General features: G+C 40.4%; 1 protein-coding gene across 2 annotated transcripts in view; it reads right to left on the bottom strand.

Moving 5' to 3' along the window:
* The window catches only part of GEMIN5 (gem nuclear organelle associated protein 5), a 40,600-nt gene extending 16,848 nt beyond the window's left edge, over nucleotides 1–23,752 (bottom strand). The window contains exons 1-16 of one of the 2 annotated variants that reach the window (XM_021695528.2): nucleotides 23,539–23,752; nucleotides 22,587–22,747; nucleotides 21,708–21,889; nucleotides 18,341–18,492; nucleotides 18,010–18,129; nucleotides 16,506–16,638; nucleotides 15,442–15,607; nucleotides 14,342–14,554; nucleotides 13,214–13,299; nucleotides 10,258–10,340; nucleotides 9,015–9,151; nucleotides 7,065–7,138; nucleotides 6,198–6,379; nucleotides 4,324–4,463; nucleotides 3,121–3,292; nucleotides 326–553 (exon numbers count right to left, since the gene is read on the bottom strand). In XM_021695528.2, the coding sequence (XP_021551203.1) occupies nucleotides 326–553; nucleotides 3,121–3,292; nucleotides 4,324–4,463; nucleotides 6,198–6,379; nucleotides 7,065–7,138; nucleotides 9,015–9,151; nucleotides 10,258–10,340; nucleotides 13,214–13,299; nucleotides 14,342–14,554; nucleotides 15,442–15,607; nucleotides 16,506–16,638; nucleotides 18,010–18,129; nucleotides 18,341–18,492; nucleotides 21,708–21,889; nucleotides 22,587–22,747; nucleotides 23,539–23,704 (2,395 nt within the window). In that variant the 5' untranslated portion in view covers nucleotides 23,705–23,752. The remainder of the gene's footprint in view (nucleotides 1–325; nucleotides 554–3,120; nucleotides 3,293–4,323; nucleotides 4,464–6,197; nucleotides 6,380–7,064; nucleotides 7,139–9,014; nucleotides 9,152–10,257; nucleotides 10,341–13,213; nucleotides 13,300–14,341; nucleotides 14,555–15,441; nucleotides 15,608–16,505; nucleotides 16,639–18,009; nucleotides 18,130–18,340; nucleotides 18,493–21,707; nucleotides 21,890–22,586; nucleotides 22,748–23,538) is intronic. The other variant, XM_044916881.1, reaches the window with a different exon arrangement.
* Nucleotides 23,753–24,867: the final 1,115 nt, after the last annotated feature.

Raw genomic sequence — 24,867 nt, 5'->3', positions numbered from 1 at the left:
ATGTGTTTATACCACAGATTTTGGCCATTTTAATTCCTGTAGTCTTATCCTGCCCAAGTTGGTAAGAAGTGTTCTCTAAAGACCTTCACTGTTTCCATCCCAGGCTTCCACCAGATCCCCTTGAACACTTCCAAGAGGTTTAGAGGCTTAAAACAACCTTTTAAGAAACGAATGCAGTTTCTGACAGCACCAAAGATACAACCTAAGTTAAAGGGATGGGACAATCTTCAGAGGCGGAGAAGTTTCGAACTGAGTAAGGACCTGGCTTAGTCTGACCAGCCTACCAACTCCTAGAGTCTGGGAAACACAGGATTTGGCCACATACCCACTGAGACAATGCCACTGGGGAACTCTGGCTCCCGGGCTTCCTCCTCACCCTCCTGGTCCGACACGCCATTCTCAACAGGTCCCGAGCTCTCCCTGATGCTCTCGTCTTCATTTCCATCACATCCTTCCTGCTTTACAGGAGCTCTCGAGGTGGGCTTTTTCTTCTTTTTGGGCTTTGGCTTAGGTTGAGAGAGCCTTTTTTTCTCTAATTCAATACTTTTCTTACCTAGAGGAATCATAGTTAAGACAAGGACAGACTAATATATATATTCTCCCATCCAAGTACCAACCAGGCCCGACCCTGCTTAGCTTCCAAGATCAGACGAGATCGGGTGTGTTCAGGGTGGGATGGCCATAGACTAAAATATATGTTCTTGGTTAAAAGCACTCTAGGAGATAATCTCCAAACATCATTCTTTTTGATAGCATTCTCACCATTTCCCTTCCTTCCCAATGAATTTTTAGAGTTGTATTATCAACATGTTAACCAAACCCTTGCAGGATTTCATTAAATCATGAATATGATGCCCAATTATCCTTGAATACTTATAGTATATATTCTACACAGAGGGACATTTTCCTACATTACTACAGCACAGCCATTAAAATCAGGAAATTAATATCAATACATTACTACTGTCTACTCTACATACTTTATTCAAGTTCTGCCAAATGTACCGAGAATGTCTTTTATAGCAAAAGGAAACAATCCAGGATTACATGATGGACTTGTTTGTTATGTCTCTCTAGTTTCCTTCAGCCTGAGACAAGCTTGTTTTCCTTTAACGTTCAGGACTTGAAACTTGTAAAGATTACAGGACAGTTACTTTGTTGATTTTCCCCACCGCCTGATGTTGTCATGAATAAATTTAGGTTTTGCATTCTGGACTGGCATACATAGGAGTGATGCTGTCAATACAACATTCGAGGTAGCACAAAATTTCTATTTGTCTCATTATTTGGTTGTTTACTTTGATCACTTGAGTAAGGGGGTGTCTTGCAGGTTTCTCCCTGAAAAACTGTTTTTCCTTTGTAATTACTAAACTAAGTATTTGTGTCCACTAGTTTTAGTATCCATTAATGTTTCTTGACCACAAACTGTTACTGTGATGATTGCTGAATGGTAATTTTCTGATTCCATCATTCATTCTACATTTATTAGTTGGCTTTCTATTATGAACAAGAGCTCTTGTCTCTCCCCATTTATTTAGACCTTCACTTTTTTTTCAATATGGATTCATGGATTCCTATTTTGTTTTAATCCGTTACTACTTATTTACTTTCTAACTTTTTTTTTTTTAAGATTTTATTTGTTTCTCTGAGAGAGAGAGAGCACATGAGCAGGAGGGAGGGGCAGAGGGAGAAGCAGGCTTCTCCCTGAGCAGGGAGCCTGAAGACAAAGGGCTCGATCCCAGGACCATGCGATCAGGACCTGAGTGGAAGGCAGACGCTCAACCAACTGAGCCACCCAGGCGCCCCTACTTTCTATGTTTTGAGGCATTTATCCTTTGCTGTTTTAAAATCATCTTTATTGAGGTATAGTTTAACATAATATACCCACTTTTTAATACTCTGATGAGTTGATTATACATGATGTATAATCATGTAACTCACCACCACAAATAAAATATAAAATATTTCCATTATCTCAAAACATCCCTCCTGCCTCTTTGCAGCAAGGTGCACTTCCTGAGTCCCAGGCAGTCACTCATGTGCTGTCACTATAATTTTGCCTGTTTTAGAATTTCATGTTATATATACTTGTATTCCCTACTGTACATTAGAATTATACAGCACGTATAGTCTTTTGTGCCCAGTATCTTCTGCTCAGTGAAACATTTCTGGGGATTCATCCATTTTGTTGTGATGATCGGTAGTTACTTTCTTTTTATTGCTGAGTAGAATTCCACTGTAGGGATATACCACAGTTTATTTACCAGCTGACGAACTTGTGGGTTGTTTTCAGTTTGTGGTGATTACAGATAAAGCTGCTATGAGCATTCTTTTACAAATTTTTTATGTAGATATATCCTTTCATTTATTTGGATCATTTTTACTTGTATATTATTCTGTCTAGTTTTTTTTAAAAGATTTTATTTATTTATTTGACACAGAGAGAGAGGGAGAGAGAGATAGGGAGAGAACAAGCAGGGGGAGCAGCAGAGAGAGAAGCAGGCTCCTTGCTGAGCAGGGAGCCCAATGTGGGGCTTGATCCCAGGACCCCGGGATCATGACCTGGGCCAAAGGTAGACGCTTAACCAGCTAAGCCACCCAGGTGCCCCCTGTCTAGTTTTCTAGCTGTTTATGGCAGGTGGGCAAGTTGGCAACTTAAATCTTTGACTGCCAGAAATGGAATTCTCCTGTTCATTATTTTCAAGTTCAGACTGTCCCAGATTTGGTTAGTGGGAGCCCCTCCGAGCTGGCTTCTTTGTCCTCTTGATAGATCTCAGTTCTTTGAGCACTTCCTTCCTTTGTGGCACCAGATGATGTTCCAGGCCCATCTCATATTTTTCCTGTCCCAACATGGAATTAGCCATTTCTCTAAGAAGCCCTGGTTGGTCTCTTTGCACAGAAAATGATATATAGAAACCAAGATCTGGGTGTTAGGTGTACTCGTTACTATTTGTATGCTGTCCTCATGGCTGCCTTCCTTCATCAGGAAGGCAGCCCATGCCATACTGTCACTGCCACCCTACATGAATGTCCTCTTTTCTTGACCTTGATCAACTCAATTACTGAGGAAGGGAGTAAGGGAATTAGGGAAGCATTTATGGGCTCCTGGTTCTGACTGACCTTGAGGAGGCCGGGAATGTTCTTGCATGGAAGTGAGCCATTTGTACACACAGAAGTCATCTGCCCCTGAGTAGATGCAGTCTGGATCCAGTGGGGACCATGCCACACAAAGAAGTCGACCTCGATGTCCTCGGAAATTGCAAAGAGGCTCTTCTCGGAGAGTATCCCACACCTAAAACCAAAAGTCACATGATAGCATAGATAATTTCTGGTTACCTATTGCTTTGGGGGAATATAAGTTTAAAAAGATTTAAAAAAAAAATCTGTGTACTCTTATTTCCCTTTATGATTTATTATTTTCTCTTAGGAGTTCAAATTTTAGAAATGTTATTTCCTGTAGGTGGCTTATGTACTCTGTGATGTAGAGACTTTCTTATGGGGATGATTCTGAGTGAGCTTCTAATGGTACCCTATGGATTTCACTGTACTAAACCAGTATTCTATGCTTTTTGGGCTGGGGATTCTGACATCATGAAGCGAATTTTAATTTAGAGCCTACAACTGCATGTGTAGTGCATGCGTAGGATTCTGATTTCTCACGGGTGATTTTTTTTGTCCCCATCTCTGTGAAATTATCAATTTCCTTACTGTTTCTTGAATTACTCCTGTCTCCATTTCACAGAGGGCAGCCCTTCCTGGTTCCTAGCTTTGTGCAGATAGCTCAATTACAACTCAGCACTGAGATGGACATCCATCAGAGGTTAGCTCTCCAGTTCCTCATGTCTGTTCTGGTTCTCGTATCTGAAAGTCCTACCTCATAGCTCTGGCTTGGCATCTCATCTTTATTTTTTCCAACTTGAAGATTTTCGACTCACCAATTTATTATTAAAAACTGTTCATGATTTATAGCTATTGTTTCTGTGTTTAAAACAGGAGCGAGTACTTCTCACATCAATTTAGTCCATCATATGACAGTAAGAATGAAATGTTAAAAAACATTAGAATTTAGCTAGTTCCTATCAATACCTTCCCTTTCATCTAAGTCAAACAAAAATAAAAACAAAAACAAAACCTAAAAACCCAATCTTAGCCTGCCAGAGGCCCAGATATGTGGGATGAATTAATGCCTTCTAGAGCTCAGAATACCCCTTTCTATAGAAGATAATGGCCAGGGAAAGAATGTACACAACTGGGGGAAAAGAGGAAAGAGTTCCAGTTAGAATACATAGTGAAGAACCTACAGAATCAAGGACACAATAGTACCTGAGCTGTACCATCGTAGGAAGCAGATACCAGCCTTCCATCATGATGTGGGCTCCATGCCACACTGGTAATCTTGGCTGTGTGCCCTGACAGGGTCCGGTAGGGCTCTGTAATGGTCACTGGAGATTCAGGATTGCTCTCTAAGAGACAAGGGGAAGATGTCATTTCTACCAACAGCAACAACATAAAGACACAGTGGAGTTAAAATGTAGAGTCAAGATTTTGCTATAAGCTTTCTAGATGACTTTCAGCAGGCAATATTTATTTATTGGTTAAGACTATGGGCATGTACGCAGTGCCTGACACATGGGTTTACTGCAAGAAGTGTTAGCTGTCATTCTTTCTAAAAGCCACCAAATGAAAACAGTATCTTTTGCATGTGATATCAAGAAGGATGTTATCATCACTTTTATGGTAGCTAAAGATATATAATCTGAACTTAATCATGAGAAAATACCAGACCAACCCAGACTGAGGGGACATCTACTGCCCATAACAGGGTACTATTCTTCAAAGATTTAAAAAACAAACAAACAAAAAAAGGCTTAGAGACTATTCCAGATATGAAGGACATTACTGGATCAACTGACAAAGCTAGAATATGGATGGTAGATTAAACTATTGTATATATATTGTTAAATTAACTGAAGTTCATAATGGAATTGTGGATTGTAAGGGAATATCCTTCTTACAAGATACACAAATATTAAGGGACATGGGGGCATGATGCATGCAACACAAATGGTTTGGAAAAAATATGTACACAGGCAGGCGCGCATGCACGTGCACACACACACACACAGAAACAACTGAATATGACAAAAGGCTAACAGAAATGAATGTGTGAAAGGGTGTTTGAGAGTTCTCTGTATTATTCTTGCATCTTTCCTCTGAGTCTGAAATAAAGTAATATATATTTTTAAATTTTTTTTTTAAGGTTTTATTTATTTATTTGACAGAGAGAGAGAGACAGCGAGAGAGGGAACACAAGCAGGGGGAGTGGGAGAGGGAGAAGCAGGCTTCCCGCGGAGCAGGGAGCCTGATGCGACCTGAGCCAAAGGCAGATGCTTAACACCTGAGCCACCCAGGCGCCCCTGAAATAAAGCAATATTGATTCTGGCCATTTTTTGGTCTTTTTCTGTTATTCAGTAGATATGAAATAAAAAAAACAAACTGAGATGTTAGTGTTAAAGTAGACAAAGATCTGCATTGCTCTGGTGAATTAAGTTAATGCCCTCTGCCGAGTGGATGCTTAATTTGGAATCCCACTAATAATAAGGACCAGGATAAGCTTTCTAACATATCATGCTCATTAGTTACACACTGTCTACTACTTATTGTTAGGAAAGTCTGTCTCTAGTTTAATAGTTTTTCCATATGCTTTTAATGTGAGGGAACCACTGCTAGAACCAATTTTTTTTGTTGTTACAGATAACAACAGATAGTTTTCTTAGAAAACTATGGGAAATTCTAGAGAAAATAAAAATGTCAACTATTTTCACTATGGCTGACAGCCTATACTTGGGCAGTACTCTCGAAACAGTGTAGTGTTAGATTATAATTTCTTCATATTATGAAAAAAGTAATCTCACTTCTTTCATATTTAAAAAAGGGGCTCGTTTAACCACCTATGCGGGGCTCCATCTCACCACCCCAAGTTCTGGCCTGAGCTGAAACCAAGAGTCTGATGCGTAACCGACTGAGCCACCCAGGCACCTGTCTTATTTTAATTAAGAAGAATATGTTACTTTTGAAAGCAGAAAAAACCAGTGAGAATAACATTTTAATACCAAGAAGCAAGTAAAAAGGTATACAACTTGGAATGCGAAGCAGCTGAACAGTTATCACCCCAGTGTGTAAGAAACCAAAGTTACCTATGACAGTCTTTAGGTTGTGCACATAAATGACCGCATTGTTGGACCCAGAGGCCATCAGATAACTCAGCTCCGGCTGACTGCCATGCTCATGATGCCAGCTAATGGTATTCACAAGCTTGTGATGCTGCTGGATGGTGCATATCAGTTTCAGGCTGGGAACCTGAAATATTTCTATTGATCTGTAATAACAAATACACGAGAAGATAGATGATCAAATTACAATCTAATGCAAACAGGAATCTCCCTCATTCCATCATTCAGCTAAAGGTGAAATGGAATAGGATAACCCTATCTATCACTGCAAAGGTCACTCTCTTACAGAGAACCAGATACAAAAGGCTGTTCTTTCAACAAGTATATTTAGCTTTAAAAAAATCCCAACAATCTCTGTAAAGTTGTGTTTATCAGGCTCTTGTGATAAATGGTGCTATGGAAAAGCTAAAAGAAGAATTAATGAACCAATGGCTAAATTAGGACTATGCTGCTATGATCAACATCAGAAAATGCACAGTGAGGTCTAAAAAGCATTTCTGCCCAGGCTTATTTTAAAAAAATGAAGAAAGATTTAGGCAATTCAGTGCAGTAAGTAGTGCAGTAGATGAGCATTTTGTGAAGCATAAAACAGCCCAAACACTGAATAGGCAAACATTCCTTTAGACTGTAAATACCTAGCTTATTTTGCATTCTCAAAGATGCAGGGAGCTCCTGGATCATTCAAGGGTATCAAGGACAGATCAGAATATCATATTCAACAGGCTGCCCCAACTAACATTATAGATGGCATTAATCAGCTTTTGATCAAATGTATGTGCAATTACAAAGTTTTCTGGTTTTGTTTTGTTTTTTAAAGAAACAAACACATACCCGTCTTCGTTGCCAAGAGCCATGATTTTGCCATCTGCTTTCCAGCTGATCTCTGTGTGTACAGGCAATTTGTACTAGAAAGCAAAACAAACCAATCTTGACTAAAAGCATTGTTCTTCTCTCTGCATATCTTACAAATCAACGACGACAGCATGAGAAAAAAAATCCCAAGAGTTTTAAAATGTTCTAATTATGCAACTTGTAAATAACCTACATAGTTAGAGTTACTACAAGAGTTACTAAAAGCAAGCATTCTAATTGTAATTTCCTTAACTGGGACAAAAGAGAGAGGCCAGTAAATACTAAATGTTTACAATGCCTAACCTTATGAAATGAACTTCATTAAAATGATTTTGATCCCACAACAGAGAATGTAACATGTCCACTGGCTTGATAACATGGGGGTCATGTCTCCTTAACAAAAGCTTTATATACACTACCCTGGTTCTCTTCCTGTCTATTTCTGTTTCTTTTCCTTCTGTTTTTTTTTTTTTTTTTTCCTCCCAACTGTTGGTGTTTCCCCAAGGCTGTCCCCCTTGTCTTCTTATCTCTTTAGACCATCTCATATATGCCCACAGCTTCTTCAGCTACCATTCATCTGAAAGAATTCCAAATTTTTTTTTTTTAAGAGAGAGAATGAGTGAGTGCTCAAGCAGTTGGGGAAGGGCAAAGGGGAGGGAAAGAGAGAATCCCAAGCAGGCTCCACGTCCAGCACGGAGCCTGACGCAGAGCTCAATCTCATCACCCCGAGATCACGACCTGAACCAAAATCAAGAGTTGGATGCTTAACCGACGGAGCCACCCAGGTGCCCCAGGAATTCCAAATTTCTAACTCCAGCCCAAACTCCTTGTATGAAGTTTTTTTTTTTCTAAGTTTTTATTTTTAAGTAATCTCTACACCCAACATGGGGCTCAAACCCACAACCCTGAGATCAAGAGTTGCATGCTCTGGGGCGCCTGGGTGGCTCAGTTGGTTAAGCGTCTGCCTTCAGCTCAGGTCATGATCCTGGAGTCCTGGGATCAAACCCCTGCTCAGTAGGGAGTCTGCTTCTTCCTCTCCCTCTGCCCCTCCCCACTTGTGTTCTCTCTCTCTCTCATTCACTCTCTCAAATAAAAAATAAAATCTTAAAAAAAAAAAAAAAGTAGTATGCTCCACTGACTGAGTCAGCCAGGTGCCCCTCCTTGTATAAAGTTCTGATCTATATATTCAACTACCACAAAACTAAAAGCTCCTTAGGAATAGAAATTTTGTCTCTTTTATTCATTGTTGAATGTTAATGTTGAGATAATATTTAATGAAAGAATATAGTTGATAAAAATAATTCAATTTATGATTAAATGTTATTTTTGCTAGTCATTAAAAAATAATGAGCACCAATAAAATGCTCATTTGCAAGAATAAGGAATTCTCAACATTATGGTTTCACTTCAAAAGGCAGTTCTGGCACAGACAGATAAAATGGTAAGGCAAAAGTGATTAAATGTGGGTATCTGGGTCAAGGATATAAGGGAACTAGGTGTATTATTTTTGTGTAAATTCTGTAATTTTATCACTAAAAAATTAAAAATGAAATGGTTATTCTGTCTTGAGCAAAATACTTTGCAGCCATACTTGGCCACCATATTACTTTTTATCAAAGTCTCACTCTGGAGGAAGTGGCTGGCCTGAAAAGGATGCTTTATATCCAAGATCTGAAAATTTATCATAGATCACCATGATAATTGAGACAAAACTTGTGTGTGTATGTATGTGTGTGTTTGGTTAAGTTCACTCAGAGATAAAGATTTCTACATTATGTGTTACAAATCACAAATTCATTGAGGCTTTTAGGAACATCTAAGGAATCTGATTAGCATAATGGATATCTCTAATAATGGCATTTATGATGCAGGATGGGAAACCAAGAAGATATAGAGATTCAGAGAAGACTTTAGACCACAAGAACCCACTTTGATTGAATTGGTGTCCCTGATGAGTTTGTTGATATCATAGGCCTCTCCACCAAGCTTCCAGGGGTTATGCTGTAAGACAATCCCTTCCCCTCCACAGCTGTATAAAGTGAGGGAAGGTCTGTCTCCTTCTCCTCCTATAAGATAAGAAAAGAAAGTTTATCAGTTTTGCATTTCATCAGCTTAACTATTTGTTGCTATACTATGGGTTATTTTAAAAGAATATTAATACATTGGAATAAAGTTGCATATGAACACAGTTGTTGGGAGAAGTAAGAAGATATACTAATTCTACAGTAATATTTATAATGCAGCATATTTGCTTTAAATATTCTTCTGCCATTCAGATAGTATGGGTGCCAAAGCTGCGATCAAAAAACATGTTCGCAATGTTTATGAGAATTTACCTTTTCTTTCAGAAATGAGCACTCCACTCTGTGGGCATTTAAATATATGGAGCTGCAGGACTTCCTATGACTAACTATAAGGAGCTGTCCTCAAAGCAATGATTTGTTTAGTATTACAGCAATCCTCTTTTTGACTTTTAAGAAGCAAACAGTGGTTCTTGTGGGTTTCTGTAAGGACAAGTTTTATTTTCACCACTGCTAGAACTATGCCTGGCACAAATCAAGGATCCAAGGATTCATTCAAGTTGTTGAATGAATGAAGGAATGACCTACAACTGCAATGCTGCTTGAGTTCTGATGATTTACATTATTTTCTCTATGTACTGCGATTACTTGGATATCACTTTAGGGATAATAAAGATAAGGCTGAGGAGCAAGAAGAGGTAAAGGGTCAGAGTACAGTGATGACAAAAAGAGATCATTTGAGGAATTCTAAGTTTGCTTTAACTATAGGTGAAAACAGATGATCATTATTCCATTAATATATTCAAATACCACTGTAATTCTGATAAAATTAAAAAGTGATAGCAAATTTTAGTGACAGCACATTAGGCTGGGCACCAGAGGCCAGCATGAGGGAACTATATGCACAATGAAAAAATTCAGCTCCAAGAGAGCAAATAATGCTTTAGAGTTTGGGGGTTCTTATTATGTGTGAATGTTTCTAATTTATCACCTGCTATGACTACCCTCATGGATCCTTGGGGGGACACAGCAGTCTGTATAAGCAGTCACCGTACTAGAATATTTATGACTTTCTAGCTTGAATATCTTACAATTAAACTGAAAGAAAGAGAATGCTCTCATGTTTGCTAGAGAACGGCTCTCGTACTTACCGAGTGAAATGGGGGGTAGTGGTGGCCCCCAGGCTAAAGTGTATACAGTCTTCTTATGATATGTGCTAGAAATCTGTGGAGGTCTGGGGGGAAAGGGGATGACAAAAATTTAAACAGAAGGCACAGTGGGAAACAGACCCATCTTTTTCTAAAAGGTTCTTATCTATGTTGCTGATATTTGAGCAAAACAATTTAACAGTATCCTTCTCCAAATAGCTGATTGTGGAGAAGCCAACACTTAAATAAAGTACCATGTAATGATATCTGCCATCAAAATGATTAAGTCCCAAATGTACTTTACCCAGAAAAAAATGTTATCCCTCTACCCCCGAGTCTGGCCAGTTTGGGATTTTTCCTCTCTCCCCTCCCAGTTGCCCATTTCACTTAAACGTCATATATTCTAATGTTACTGTAGTTACAAGCAGTGTAAAGGTTATCACAACTAGAGAAAAATAGAACAAGATAGAAAATGCAAACTGTTCAGCCCAGAACTAAGGTTACTGCAGAGCGTCTATTATCATCATACAGATGGACCCAACTCACTTTCAAGTAAAAGACCAGAAGTCATTTCAGGTTTACCCTGTCATTAACATCACATTCTTTTTTTTTTTTTTTTAAAGATTTTATTTATTTATTTGAGACAGAGAGAATGAGAGACAGAGAGCATGAGAGGGAGGAGGGTCAGAGGGAGAAGCAGACTCCCTGCCGAGCAGGGAGCCCGATGCGGGACTCGATCCCGGGAGTACAGGATCATGACCTGAGCTGAAGGCAGTCGCTTAACCAACTGAGCCACCCAGGCGCCCCTAACATCACATTCTTAAACTAAGACAAGATTTTAGAGAAGTTGGAAGTTTTTGACTGAAGAAATCTTGCTCTTGAGGGTTATGTGGAAGGCTGGGGTGGTTAATGACGTATGAGGTGTCAGTAAAGGGCAGTTTGGCTGTTACCTTTATCATAAACCGTGTTCTCTGTATGATGTGAGAATTCCTAGAGTCCAGAACCCACGACCAAACTAGGTGTTGACTTATTTACTTCCATGTTTCTGGCACATGCATCATTATCATTCTGGACAATAAAACCCAATTTCTTTGGGCTCAAAGAAATAGGATAAGTAGTTCTGGCTGAATACTGCCCAACAGCATGTCTACGGCAGCACCCTTCCTCCTACTACACACCTTTCCTGGGTTCGTTTGGATATTCAGTTTATAATAACCAGAATATATTAATTTAATAGAATTAGTAAACAATTTTGTGATGACACAGAGCTATTCAAATTGAACTATGGTTTTATTTTCTTCAGTGCCTCTTTGAAATAGTGTATTATTTTTTTGAGAATTAAAAAATGGAGTTAACTAACTGCGGAACAAAAAATGCAGGTAACTAACTGCATATAGGTTTTACATATGTACTTAAAAACTGCATATAAAAAAGATTAACTCTGCAGTGTAGTAAGTAATTCCTACTTAGAAATGAATGATCTAGAATAGGGGTTGGCAAACTTATCCTGGAAAGGGCCAGCCAGTACATATTCAGGCTTTCTGAGCCACGAGGCCTCTGTCACATCTCTCGCTCTGCTCTGGCACTATGAAGCAGCTTCTGATAAGGTGGAAACAAGGGAGCGCCACTGGGTTCCAATAAAGCCCTATCTGTGGACACCATAATTTTATTTAATTTTCATGTCATGAGATGGTCTTTTGGGTTTTTTTTCCCCAATAATTTAAAAAGGTAGAACCATTCTTTAGTAATGAGCCATGGCTCTCCAATCCCTGCTCTAGAACAGTGCCATTCAATAAGCACTGGGCCTTGTGCACTCGAAATGTGGCTCATGAGAAAAAAGGAACTTAACTTCTAATCCAATTTAATTTTAATTATTTTAACTATAAATGGCCACATGGGGCTACCAAAGTGAACAGCGCAGGTCTGGAATCTAATCAAGCAGCTAAGATAGCTGTGGGTTTAGTAGATTCATAAAGCGAGCCATACGTCCGAGCCACATATGCAACTTAAAGCTCTCCTGGAGCCACATTCAAATCCAAAGAAGCAAAAGAAATAAGTGAAATTCAATTTTCATAGTATATTTTATTTAGCTCAATATACAAAAGTATTATCTTTTAAAATACCAAAATAAAATAATTATTGAGGTATTTTACATTTTTGAGGTGGGGGGGGGAGACTGTCTTTGCAGTGTATTTACGCTTACAGCACATCCCAGTAGTCAGTTGTGGCTAAAGACTACTGGAATGGACAATGAAGCTCTAGATACAACTTCCAGCTTGTTGGAAATACGGGGAATACTGAAATGAGTTAGAAATCGCCACAAAGAAATCACCAGGTAAGTCCAAAATGTAGAATATTCTCACCAAAAACTTATCTGGAATCTTCAAACTGAAAAGGCAATGTTATGGATAGAAGTGGGGGTGTTCTTCTAGAATAAGAGAGACTAAAGAGACATAACAAAATGCAATGTGCTGAACCCTGTTTGAAATGAATTTGAAAAAAAATTGCTAAGAAAAACATTTTTGGCTCAACTGAAGAAATCTGTATATGGACTGGATATGAGATCTTATTATGGAATTACTGTTAATTTTAGGTGTGCAAAGATAAGGCAAGTATGGCGAAATGTTAACAACTGGTGAGTCTAGATGGAAGGCACAGAGCCGTTCTTTGTACTAGGCTTTCAATGTTCATGGATGCCTGAAAACTTCTGTAAGGAAAGATGAAGGAAAACAAAAGCAAATGGTTTATTTTAGTGGTAACCACAGGTTGGATAGGCTGAACCACTATCACCTGAAAAATTTTTTAAAAATAAAATTTCAAGTTGTAAGCCTCAGTCTCACAGCCAGGATCTTAAAGATATTTCCCAGGCCAATTATGATGTACATCCAGGTTTAGGAATCAAAATTAACTCCATCAATGACATTACGGTCAGTGGGCCAAACAATCTTCTATTTCTTACTTGTTGGAGTAGGTGTCATACAATCCCACCTTCCCGTCATCAGTGCCAAAAGCTAAGCAGCCTTCCTTGGTTGGGTGCCAGCATAGCTACAAAACATGAGGAAAGGCGCATCCCGTTAAGGGAACCGTCAGGTTATCCTTTAAGCATTCAAACGGACAACTTTCTTGCTCTTGGTATCTTCTAATTTTAAATGTAACAAATTTTCATTATTTAAAAGAAACAAGCATTAAACAAAGTAAAAATCACTAGTAATCCCACCATCCAAAACACCCCATTGCCAATTTTGTATCTTTCCAGATATTTTTTTGTGAATAAAGTTAAATATATACAGTTGAAAAAAACAAAAATAGGTTCAAACATTTAAATGTGCATGATACACTGTTGAGTGGGGATACATAACAGTTTAGAAAATAGGATTCTATTAATAAAATTTGCCAACTGTGGTTCTCTGCATTATAGAAGTGGGAGAATACAGTGGAGGGTTGGAATATTTTTTGCGTTCTACACTTCTGTACAGTTTGGTTTTCTTTTTTTCTCTTTATATTGTTATTATTTTATTTTTTATTTTAAAGATTTATTTATTTGAGAGACAGAGAGAATCTCAAGCCGACTCCACACTGAGTGCTGAGTCCCTGTGTGGGGCTCGATCTCACAACCCTGAGATCCCAACCTGAGCTAAAAAAAACCAAGAGTCGGATGCTTAACCAACTATGCACCACCCAGGCAGTCTCTGTTATTATTTTTTTATTGAAGTATAGTTGACGTACAATGTTATATTAGTTTCAGGTGTACAACATAGTGATTTGGCCAATTCTGTATGGTTTTCCTTTTAAAACCAAACATTTACTGATTTTAGACTAGAGAAAAACAAAAAACATATACATATTGTTGTGTAATCTGCATTTCTTGTTTTCTAATTTTCATTTTTCATGAATCATCAACACCTTTCCACATCAAAGAAAGAGCCACATTATCATTTTTAACAGTCTGATACCATTCAATATGTGTTTATATTATAACTTAAATGAATCTTCTATGAATGCACATCCAGGTCATTTTTAATTTCTTACTACAAGAATTACTTATTTGGAAAAAAGTTCAGAGCAAGCTCAAATAAATCATCCTTACCGCTGTAACCTTGGACTTGACACCCTGCCAAAAATTTTTCACATCATAGTTGTTCTTGATGGAGAGTGTATTCCATACGCGGATCATGCCATCCCCAACGCCTATGGCCAAACAGCCCATGTCCACAGGAGAGAAAGCCAGGCTATAGGCAAACCCACCGAGGGAAGGCAGGGTCCAGCAGCACTCAAGGGTGGCCATGTCCCAACATTTTACCTGAAAGATCAAGGGTTAGGGTCTAAAAATAAAAAAAGATCTGAGAAACTGGAAAAAGAATGAACATCTCAAGTAGGATGGACTCAAAGAATGGGTAAGAATAATGTAATTTAACTATTCCAGTAGGTAGTGGAAAAAGTGTCTCTTAGAAAAAAAAAAAGTAATAAATTATAGAGCTCAAAGGGATCTTAGAATACATTTATTCCCAGTGATGTCAATTGAATTCAGGGTCATACAGTGAATAAACCAGACCCAGGCCTCCCATTTCCGAGTCCACTGGCGTTTCTACTTTATTACAGCATTGGTAATCTCCTCATTTGGCAAACCCTAACTAATAATGAAGATGGCCTGAGGACCCTGGAAAATGACAGGAGCTCTCTCAAAAAGCAAAATATCTTATATCCAGGGGAAGGAGAGTGCTACATGTTTAATCTTCACTTGTTTAACAGAGGAGCTTGGGAGAAAACAGTGTATCAAATAAGCCTAGCTTAACTGCAAAACAATAGTCATAGACTCTTAAATAAAGCCAATTCTCTCTTGGAGATTTCACCAAGAGCAGATGTTTCTCTACCTAAACTATAGACAAGGATATTTTAAAGCCAAAGCATGATGATCTCACACATCCTTCCCTGGACACATCTACAATTCTTTAACATATCTGCTTTAACAAAAAGGCATCTTGGTGGTTCCTCACCTTTCCTCAAACTCTCTGCTGTTGACATAGTTAGTGCTGATCAGTAACAGTTAACTCTGAGATTGGTCTGGGCTTGGCTCAGGGGTCAAAGGTGGGGCCTGAGAACTGCTGGATGGTTTGAAAAGCCCTCTAATCCCATCCAAGTCATAAATCCGCGCTCTACAATGCTAAATGCAAAATAAGCAGTTCTTACATCTCTATCCATTGATGTGGAGAGCAGCAGCTGTTTGTCATCCTCAGTTTGTAAAGGACATAAATTAAATACAATTCTTGAATGATTCTGCCCTTCTGATGAGGCACTAAAAAGGGTATATTTCCGTCTCCAAGACTGAGTGAGATCCCACAGCAACAGCTCGCCTCTGTGAAGGAAAAACAAGCACGAGTTCTCTTTCACAAGCAATCTGAAACAAGCAGATTTGGGGACAGAGAGTAGGGGCCCTCCGCTGCAAAATAATTTTGCTAACTGTTCTTTTAAGGAGAAGAAACTGCATATTCTGAAATATGCACAAAATAGCTCAGAAAGAACACACACAAAAACAAGGAGTCACTGCCCCTGGGGAAGGGAATCTGGTTGCTTGAGAAGACAGAGTAAGTACTTCACTATGTTCCTGCATTCTTTTTGAATGACATGAATGTACTGCACTACCTTTGGAACAGATTTTCCTAACAGCTTTAACTGTAAAATGCCACCATAATTTGCATAGCCCCAAAGCTTTATGACATACCCTCTCTCTTTTTTGGGACAGTGTGGGGGAGTAGGGCCGTGATCAACATTTGGGGGGGGGGGAGAGGATTTTTATATGCTTTAGCTGTCATTTCATTTAAAAGCAGGGCCCTTGTCTGCACTTAGAAGCCAGTACTCAATACATTTTGTTCAGTGAGTGGCTATAATCGCCCTAAGAGACAGGAAATTCTGTAAGCTCCCTCTTTTACATATGAAGTAATTAAAGCTCAGAGTAAAGGGTCATGCTCATGAACACACAGAAGATAAGAGACTGATTCTGAAATGTAGTTCTGCCTGACTTTAGAGTCCACGCTCTGAACCACCAGGCTATACTTACTGGTTTTCTCAGTACTATTATTAGATAGCATAGGAATTTGTCTCATGGTTTTTCTAATACAAATGGCCCATGATGATATAAGCCTTCACCACTGCTTTTTCCATCTTGTGTGTCTAGAAAGAGAAGCCTAGGAATTCCTCAAGCTAGAGTGGAAAACAAAGTATGTCCGAGAGAGCGTGACCAAAAAAAGACTTACCCAAAACAGCTGGATACCAGCTGTGTTGGTTGATCCTTGGGCCAATGGAGTGTCAACCAAAGGCGTTCTTTAACAGTTGGGTCTATACCCCCTCCTCTTCTCTTCAGAAAGGGTAATTTCAAAATCATCACCCCTGCAGATTAAAAGGAGGTCAGTGGGTGCTCAAGACAGTGAAACTACACACGTGAAGTCCCCAGCAGTTCACAACACAGTTGGTGGTTTAAAAGTCCGTTAGTTTGGTTACTTAGAATTCAGACCTCATTTGCTCATGGAAATGTTATTATACAGAGTTTTAATACGAGTCTAACTAATTTAGGTGAAACAAGCTTTTACAGGCTGTTCTGGCAACTTAAGCACATTAAGAATATTGTCTGTCTGGGAAAATGAGGTTTCAACTGAACTGTGGACCCAGGTGGTAACACAACTCCAGATTCTCCAAAGTTGGCAGGACAGGATTCCTTCTTCTAGTTGGCAAGAAAGCCAACAAAAGGGACAAATATGGCAGTCAACATGAGAAGTCCCTCCACCCTTGACATGCTACTCACCAGGGGTCCTTCATCCCTACCATGTATATGGAACTCACTGGTGGAGCCTCTAAAAATATTTATGCTAGGGCCCAACTCCTAGAGGTTCTGATTCAGTAGATTTGAGGTGGGGTCCAGGCACCCACATTTTCCAGAAACTCTCCTGGTGATTTTGCTGCATGACTAGGACTGAAAACCATTGTACTAGACATCCATAAGCTTAGAGGTTACCCTTCTGGAGGGTGTTCTTGGCCTAATATTGTCCCCACTTGGGAGGATCAGCCATAGTATGTCCAAAAGCAGCTCACAATTCTTTAAAAAATTCTGTTTTCCAGAATAACACTATTAGTTACCAGTGACTAAGCTATAACCATGTGCCAGCACTGTGCTGTTTGCTTCCTACGCATTAATGCACTTGGATGAAGATGATGAAGCTTTTACGGTTTTTAAATGAAGTGGAGAAAGAAGACTGCTGTAAAGAGAAAGGCTCGATTTTTACTATAAAGGCCATGTGCACTCTGCCTGGAGTTCCTCTCAATTTGTAAATTGAAGGTGAAAGTTCTGTTCAAAGAGAGAAGCTTGGGAAAACTGAAGGACTGAGGGTCCCTGTAGTTTGGATAAACTGAGCTTTAACACTTAAACATGTGCTTCTATACTGGGTGTATGTTATTTATCCTGCATTTGTGCATTAAAACCTCTAGCTCTTTTCCATTTCTCTGTCCACGCCTTGCTAAATTTCAATATTCCTATCCTTATAACATCTTGCCTTTTTTGACAGTGTCCCTTCTAAGAATGCATCAGAAACCCTCTTCTCCAAAACTGCAATCAGACTGGGGGGAGCAACTTTCTGGATAGAAAAGTAAAAAACTGCCTTCTGGCAGATGATACACTCTTAGGATAACAAGATACAATTAAAAGTTTCTACTTCTACCAATCACTACAGCTTGTATCACAAAAGAAACATCAAATATCAATCTTACCTCGGCCTCTAGAGCAGCTCCAGATTCGAATGGTCTGATCTTTGCTTCCAGTGGCTAAGTAGCAGCCTTTTGTTACTGCAGTTTGTGCTATAACTTTACCGTTGGGAATTTCAAGTTCTTCTAGGGTAAAGATGGTCATTTTGTTTTTAATTTATACGATACATGAACTTGTCAAAGAAGAACTAGTTTGCAAGGTTTCTGAAACTTAGCTATTATGTTTATAGATCTGATCTGTAAAACCTAAAGTTTTAAATGTAATTCAAATGATACAGTTTTACCCACATTGTTCTTTAGGTCTGAGGAGTACTCAACCCTCTTAAATCATCTTTACCTGAATTTTCCTCTTGATTGATGGATAAACAGTCTTCACCAAGCAGGGGACACCAGGCTATGGAGTGGATTTCATCATCGTGGCCTCGAAGCCTGTGAACAACTTCTCCTTTCTTACTGATGTCAATTATAACCACTATGCCATCCTTGTAGCTAAAAAACAAGAGTTAGAAATACTGAAAAATGAAGACAGAACAGTAAACATTTTGGATTAGGAGTTATCACTGTGCACTTCTAAAAGGTAAGTGTATTTGGGATGAGGGAGAAGGGAAGAAAGCAAGAAATAATCTTTTGTCCTTTTTCCAAAATGTTCATTTTCTGTTTCCCGGTGGTTCTGACACATTGGCCCCCCTGCCCCCCCAATCAAACTCTTGGCACTAAGTAAAAATGTATACATTACCTGGCATAAGCTCACAGAATGTTCGAAGGGAACTTCTGGAAGAACGGTTATTTGTGGGGCCCAGGGCCCAGCAATCCCTCTGATTAGAGATGAATTTGTCCTAACATACTTACACCTCCCCCCCTTTTTAAAAGTGATCCTATTTTTCTAACTGTGAACAAAAGCTGCAGTACTGTAGCTTCTAGATCTGGATATTCCAAGGCTATCATTTTTTTTTTTAATTCAGAGGACACTGAGAAATTCTTTTTTTTTTTAAAGATTTTATTTATTTATTCATGAGAGACAGAGAGAGAGAGAGGCAGAGGGAGAAGCAGGCTCCCAAGGATCAGGGAGCCTGATGTGGGACTCGATCCCAGGACCCTGGGATCATGACCTGAGCCGAAGGCAGACGCTTAACCATCTGAGCCACCCAGGTGCCCGGACACTGAGAAATTCTAATAGCTTTTTAAACAAAAAGGATGAAGTACTTCATACACATAAAGAAGTCCACCAACCTGCTTAAGGGAAAAAAAACCCAATTACCGATATGGTTGAAGTCCTTTTACATCCCACCCCAATCAAACCTCTCTCCCTCTCTTCCCCAGAGGTAAACTGCTATTCGTGAATTTTCTGTTCCATCATTCCTAGCCTTTCTTTGTCTACATTCCCAAAGATGATGGAAAATGATTCTGTATGTATATGTATTTTTTGAAGATCTTATTTATTTATTTGACAGAGACAGACACAGCAAGAGAAGGAACACAAGCAGAGTGAGTGGGAGAGGGAGAAGCAGGCTTCCCGCAGAGCAGGGAGCCCGATGAGGGGCTCGATCCCAGGACCCCAGGATCATGACCTAAGCCGAAGGCAGACGCTTAACCAACTGAGCCACCCAGGCGCCCCTATTTCTGTATATTTTAAAACTTCATATAAATGGCGTCCTGCGGTCTGTTTTTCTGTAGCTTGTTATTTTCGCTTATTGTTAGTGAGTCATCCATGCTGATACATGTAACTCTGGTTCCTGGTCAGTCACTTATACTACTGGATAGCGCTCCATTGTGTGAATATGGCACAAGTCTATTCAGTTTCTCTTTTGGAGGGCTCTGTTTTTGGTTATTACAAACAAAACCAAACGAAAATGCCATTAATAATCTTATACACACTTAAGACAATTTCAGATTTGATGCATAGTAGTGGAACTGCCAAATGTAAGATGTGTACATCTTCGCTTTCCCAAGTGGCTTTACGTATTTACATTTCCTATGTACTAGATAGTTCTATAGGGAAAAAACACCATTACAGCTCTATTTATTTTTCTCCTTTTATTAAAAACATTTCCCCCCCATTACAGCTTTATTTAAAAAAAAAAAAGAAATCAAGTATCAATCTTTGCAGACGTGGACTTCGAAAACCATCAATTTTTGCAGCCTAATAGTCAAGTGATCAAGCTGTTCTGCAATTTTAATCAGCCCTTCAGGGAATGATCACCATTTTGAAGATCCTCTAAAAACAAATCGTTCTGATTCAATCCTGTGTCTGAATGTGCAGTTCCTTCTACCTGAAAGATTTCTTCTTTTCTTGTGAATTCTTGCTCGTCTTTCAAGGTCAGTTTGATTCAACCTTCTCTGACCCCTGCCTACCAACCATTCTGTTCCCTCTCTAGTGCTCCCACTTCACCCAGCAGACCTCCGATCCACACTCCTTCAGTTTTCACTATTACACACCCACAACTGTCTTCCTATCCTTTCCCTCATGCCGCAGATTTCACCATCCATCATCCTAATCACTCCTTTAAAAACACCCTTAGCTCCTTTGTCCCATCTCTCTCAGAGGTATTTACTCCACAAAACCCCAAACTTTGTTGAATCCAACCATACCCTTTCTCAATCAGTTTGAATAGTTTACTTTGAATTCATGACTTTGATTCACAGCCTGGCACTCAACAGGAACCACTGGACCTACAATGTCCCTCAGTAAGCTCGTTTTCCTATTCTCTCAGATGACTATTTTCACATCTTCCTGCATGCTCCCAGCCCCACTTTGAGCTTGACTCTACCTTTCTGATTTATGCCTCATGGAGAAAATCAGAAGCCATCAGAATGAAACACCCTCCTCTTCCAACCAGATCAACAAACCTACCTGCACCTGTTTCCATATTCTCACTTGTCCTTTCTACTTGTGATCTGGATCCAATCCCCTCTTGACTTCTCAATATCACTGCTGTATTTATCACCATTTATCTGTGCAACCGGCTCTTCCTCTTCCATCAATATAAAAACATGCCCTTATTATCTTCCATTTAATATTCCCTTGACTCCCACATACCTCTCCTCTGGCTTCATGTCTATGCACATTTGTACAACAAACAAAAGTCTCCATGTGTATCTTGACTACTGTACCCCCAGTTTCTTGAATCCACTCCAGCCAGACTTTCTCCTCCAACGTTCTACAGCTTATGTCAATTCTTCAAACTAGAGTGAAAAGACATCTTTGGGAGAGAAGTAGATGGAGTGGTGAGGGAAAGGGGGGTGCCTGCTCACACAGTTTATGTGAAACAACCTTGGTGATCGAGGTGCAGGCAGAGAGCCCAATGCCAGACTACTCTCCCAATCCAGACAGAGGGCTGAGAACTGGGACAGAGCTGAGTCCTCTGACACTCTGGGAGTAAATGTTATCTTGAAGAGCAAGTATTGAGGGAGGGAAAGGGGGAAAGAGGGTATTTCCTACATTTGGAGGCTGACTGAAGAAATCAGATGTGAAGAATGAGGAAAGTACACTATTGTAGAAACTAAAGAAATATAAACAGAGAGAGAGAGAGAGAGAGATAGTAAGGACCTGGAAGTCACAGGAATAAATGTTACCAAGGGCTCAGGGAGTGGTTAAAACCTATAAATGGCTTCTTCTGAGGAATAAATGGGACAGAAGATAAAGCAAATGCAAAATATGCTCATTAACAAAAATACATTACCAGTAGAGATGATACAGCACTTACCCAATGGCTACTAAATCTTCATGATGAGGTGAGCAAGTAAGACAGAAAATTGTCCTGGGTTCTATAAAGAGGTGCTGGCTGTCATTTCTGTTAAGCCAGTAACAGAAAACTACTCCTTTTTCATCTCCAGATACTATTAAATCCTTTACTTGAGGAGACCAATGCAATGCTGATATTGTATGCTTTAAAACAAAACAAAAATACATTTGCTTCTCATTTGTCAGTGCTGAATTTTTAGTTTGTTTTTAACCTGTATAATACCAGGCACATTGATAGGTACATAATACTGTTACTGCCACTTGTATACCAAGGGTACATGAACCAAATGGTAGAAGAATTTAAGCTCCTAAGGATCAAAGAACCATTTAAAAACATTTCTTCCTTTAATAGCTTAATGCAAAGTTCTTACGAAGATTGAGTCTTTTCCTTTTCTACATTCTCTCAAAAGGCAGATTTATCAAGTAATCATTTAGTTTAGAAACAAGTTTCATTCACTCATTTACAGTTTATATCAGGAGTCTTTTTCATGTAAAGAACCAGATAATAGGTATTTTAGACTCTGTCAGCCGTAATGTCTCTGGTACAACTACTCAATTCTGCCGCTGTAGTATGCAAGCAGCCAATACTTGAATGAATGACTGTGGCCATATTCCAGTAAAAACAATCTGCAAAAACAGGCAGCACTGTAGTTTGCTGACCTCTGGTTTATATGTATCTCCTTCCAAAAAAGTTTTGAGGCATCTTACAATATAGAGTTTCTCATCCAATTAAGAAGGTAACTATAAAAGCTAACTTGCACAGATGAGCTAGAGTACTTGAAACAAACGAACCCTCAGCAGATACATAATAACGGTCTGAGAAACCATTAAGCCATGGTACCTGATGGAGTGCATGTTCTGTCACGACTGTTCTTGTCTCTACATCCCAGATTTTCACAGTTCCATCATCAGAGCTGGTGGCACAGAGGTTGTATTGACCCGGGTAATGAGAAAAGGTGAAGCCAGAGACCCTTTCGGTGTGTCCCACCAACTCCCCTATGACTTCAAGGAAAACCAGATTTCAGGTTAGAGTGCTACCTAGATTCCTGGCAGAATCATACTGTTGTTAGATGAGTGGGACCTCACTTGTCCTGTGGTATAACGAAAGTATCCAGGCACTCATAATCAGAAATCCCAAGTGCTGGTTCTGGCTCTGCCACAAGACTTCAGCCCAGTCATTTTATCTCCTTGAGCCTCACTCTTTTCAACTGTAAAATGCTGCTGATATCCCTTGCTGTTCACAGTTCACAGGCTGAGGAGTGGCTCAAATGAAGAATGTAAAAGTGATTCTTATTTAGATATGGCCAGAGCTCATTTGTTAAAGAATAAATAACTGGCTTGCCATATCCCAAGGCATAATCAAAACCTAGTTTGGAGCCTGAAAGCTTCTGGCTCAACTCATTCATCTTACAGAAACAAGTATGTATTTCCAGGATCTTGTTTAGGGCCTGGAGCTGTAGGCAGCCCCTAAACCCAGAAAGGCTCCCAGGGGGCCCGCGCGCGCTGCGTGGGGGAGGGTGGCCAAAGATGTTATAAATGCCTGGGTCTAGAAAGGGGTAACTTCAGTGAGCGAGCGGTCCTACGTGAGAGCGCCAGGAGGCGGGACCGCTAAGCCACAGCGTGGTGTAGCTCAATCTTGGAGACGCGGACGCAACAGCCTAGTGACTGTGAGCTGATCCTTCCTGGGCCTCAGTTTCCCCATCTGTAGAGAAAGGTAGCTGGAAACGCCCACTCGGCGCCTCCGGCGAACCCAAGAAGGGCAGGAAGGCGGGGGCCCGGAGGTGGGGAGTTACCTCGAAATGGGGGCGTCCCAGGGATCGCGCCGGCGCTCGGGCCCACGCGGACAAGGAAGACGGAGGTCCGCGCTGCGAAGCCGAAAAGGCCCCCGGGCACGGCATCGCTGCATCGGGCGCAGTACCAGTTAGGAGAAGGCGGCAGCGTGCGCGGCTCCTGTCCCATGATCACCAGCCAGCAGGGATGAACGAAGGAGCCGCAGGGGTAGACCGTTCGCAGCCCCACGCCGTAGCTGGGAAGGGGGCGGGGTTGGCTCCGAGCCCCGCCTCGCCGGGCCCGCCGCTACGGCGCGCGCCGAGGCCCAGGCCACACCGCGAGCTCTGCTCCCGCCGCCGCGGGGCTGGGAGGGGCTCGGCCGCGCGCGCGGGGCTCCGCCTCCCAGTCCCACCCGGAGCCTAGCCTGGGGGTTAGGCATTCTCACCTCCCCGCACAGCCGTTTTATTTTTTGGACCGGTTCAACCACTATTCCATCAAGTATTTTTGAACGGTATGTGCCAGGGCACTTTGCCAGTTCTGGAGATTCTTTAAAGACATCTACAACGAGCCAGTTAACAAAAAGATAAAAAGTTTGAATCAAATCAAAAAGGAAAGGAAGAGTTAGTTCCGGCAACGGGGTGGAAATTCTGGCTCTAGAGTCTCAGTACTCAAAGAGGAGCGGAATAGAGTAACTGTTGATTGCGTGCCAGCTCTGTGAAGGGAATTGTATATGGTTAACTGCTGTGGAGGAAAGGAATGAAAGTTTCGGATTCTGCGCTTGCACTCTCCTACTCCTGTATTGCTTCTTTGCAGAGGGCATGTGGCAGTCCTGCATAGGAAGTGAACGAAACCTGAAATATGTATCCTTATGTAAAGAGGTCAAGCATATATTTGGATGTGGGTAGGAGCACTAATTTTGGAGGCATCCAGCCCCGGATTGAATTAGTGGTTTTGCCAGTTGTCGGAGAGACTTTAACCTATCCTGATCTGTTTCCTCATTTGAAGGAAGGTGATAATCCATGCCTTGTTGGATTGCTGTGAGGAATACATAGATTTAGTGAAACGCCTGCCGGGCATATATGGTAGCAAGTTGCCAGTGAGTATTAATTTATCTCTTGGAGGTCAACCTGGAGATTAACATAGGGATTAGGACCTCATACTTTGTATTCGAGCTGTTTGTACGTTGTAGAGCTTTCCACACGATCTCTAGTGATCTTCACAACAAGCCTGTGCTGTAGGGATAGTTGTTTTTGTTTTGCTCAGAAGAAAACTGAGGCCCACCTCTCTTTTCCCAATCTTTCCGGCCCCTTGTGAGGTGAGGTTTCTCAATTTTTCTTTTTTCTTTCTTTTTT

Source organism: Neomonachus schauinslandi, chromosome 7 (assembly GCF_002201575.2).
Source record: "Neomonachus schauinslandi chromosome 7, ASM220157v2, whole genome shotgun sequence".
Taxonomy (NCBI): Eukaryota; Metazoa; Chordata; class Mammalia; order Carnivora; family Phocidae; genus Neomonachus; species Neomonachus schauinslandi.
Note: the sequence above shows the minus strand (reverse complement) of the source record. Positions and strands in the feature narration are given on the sequence as shown.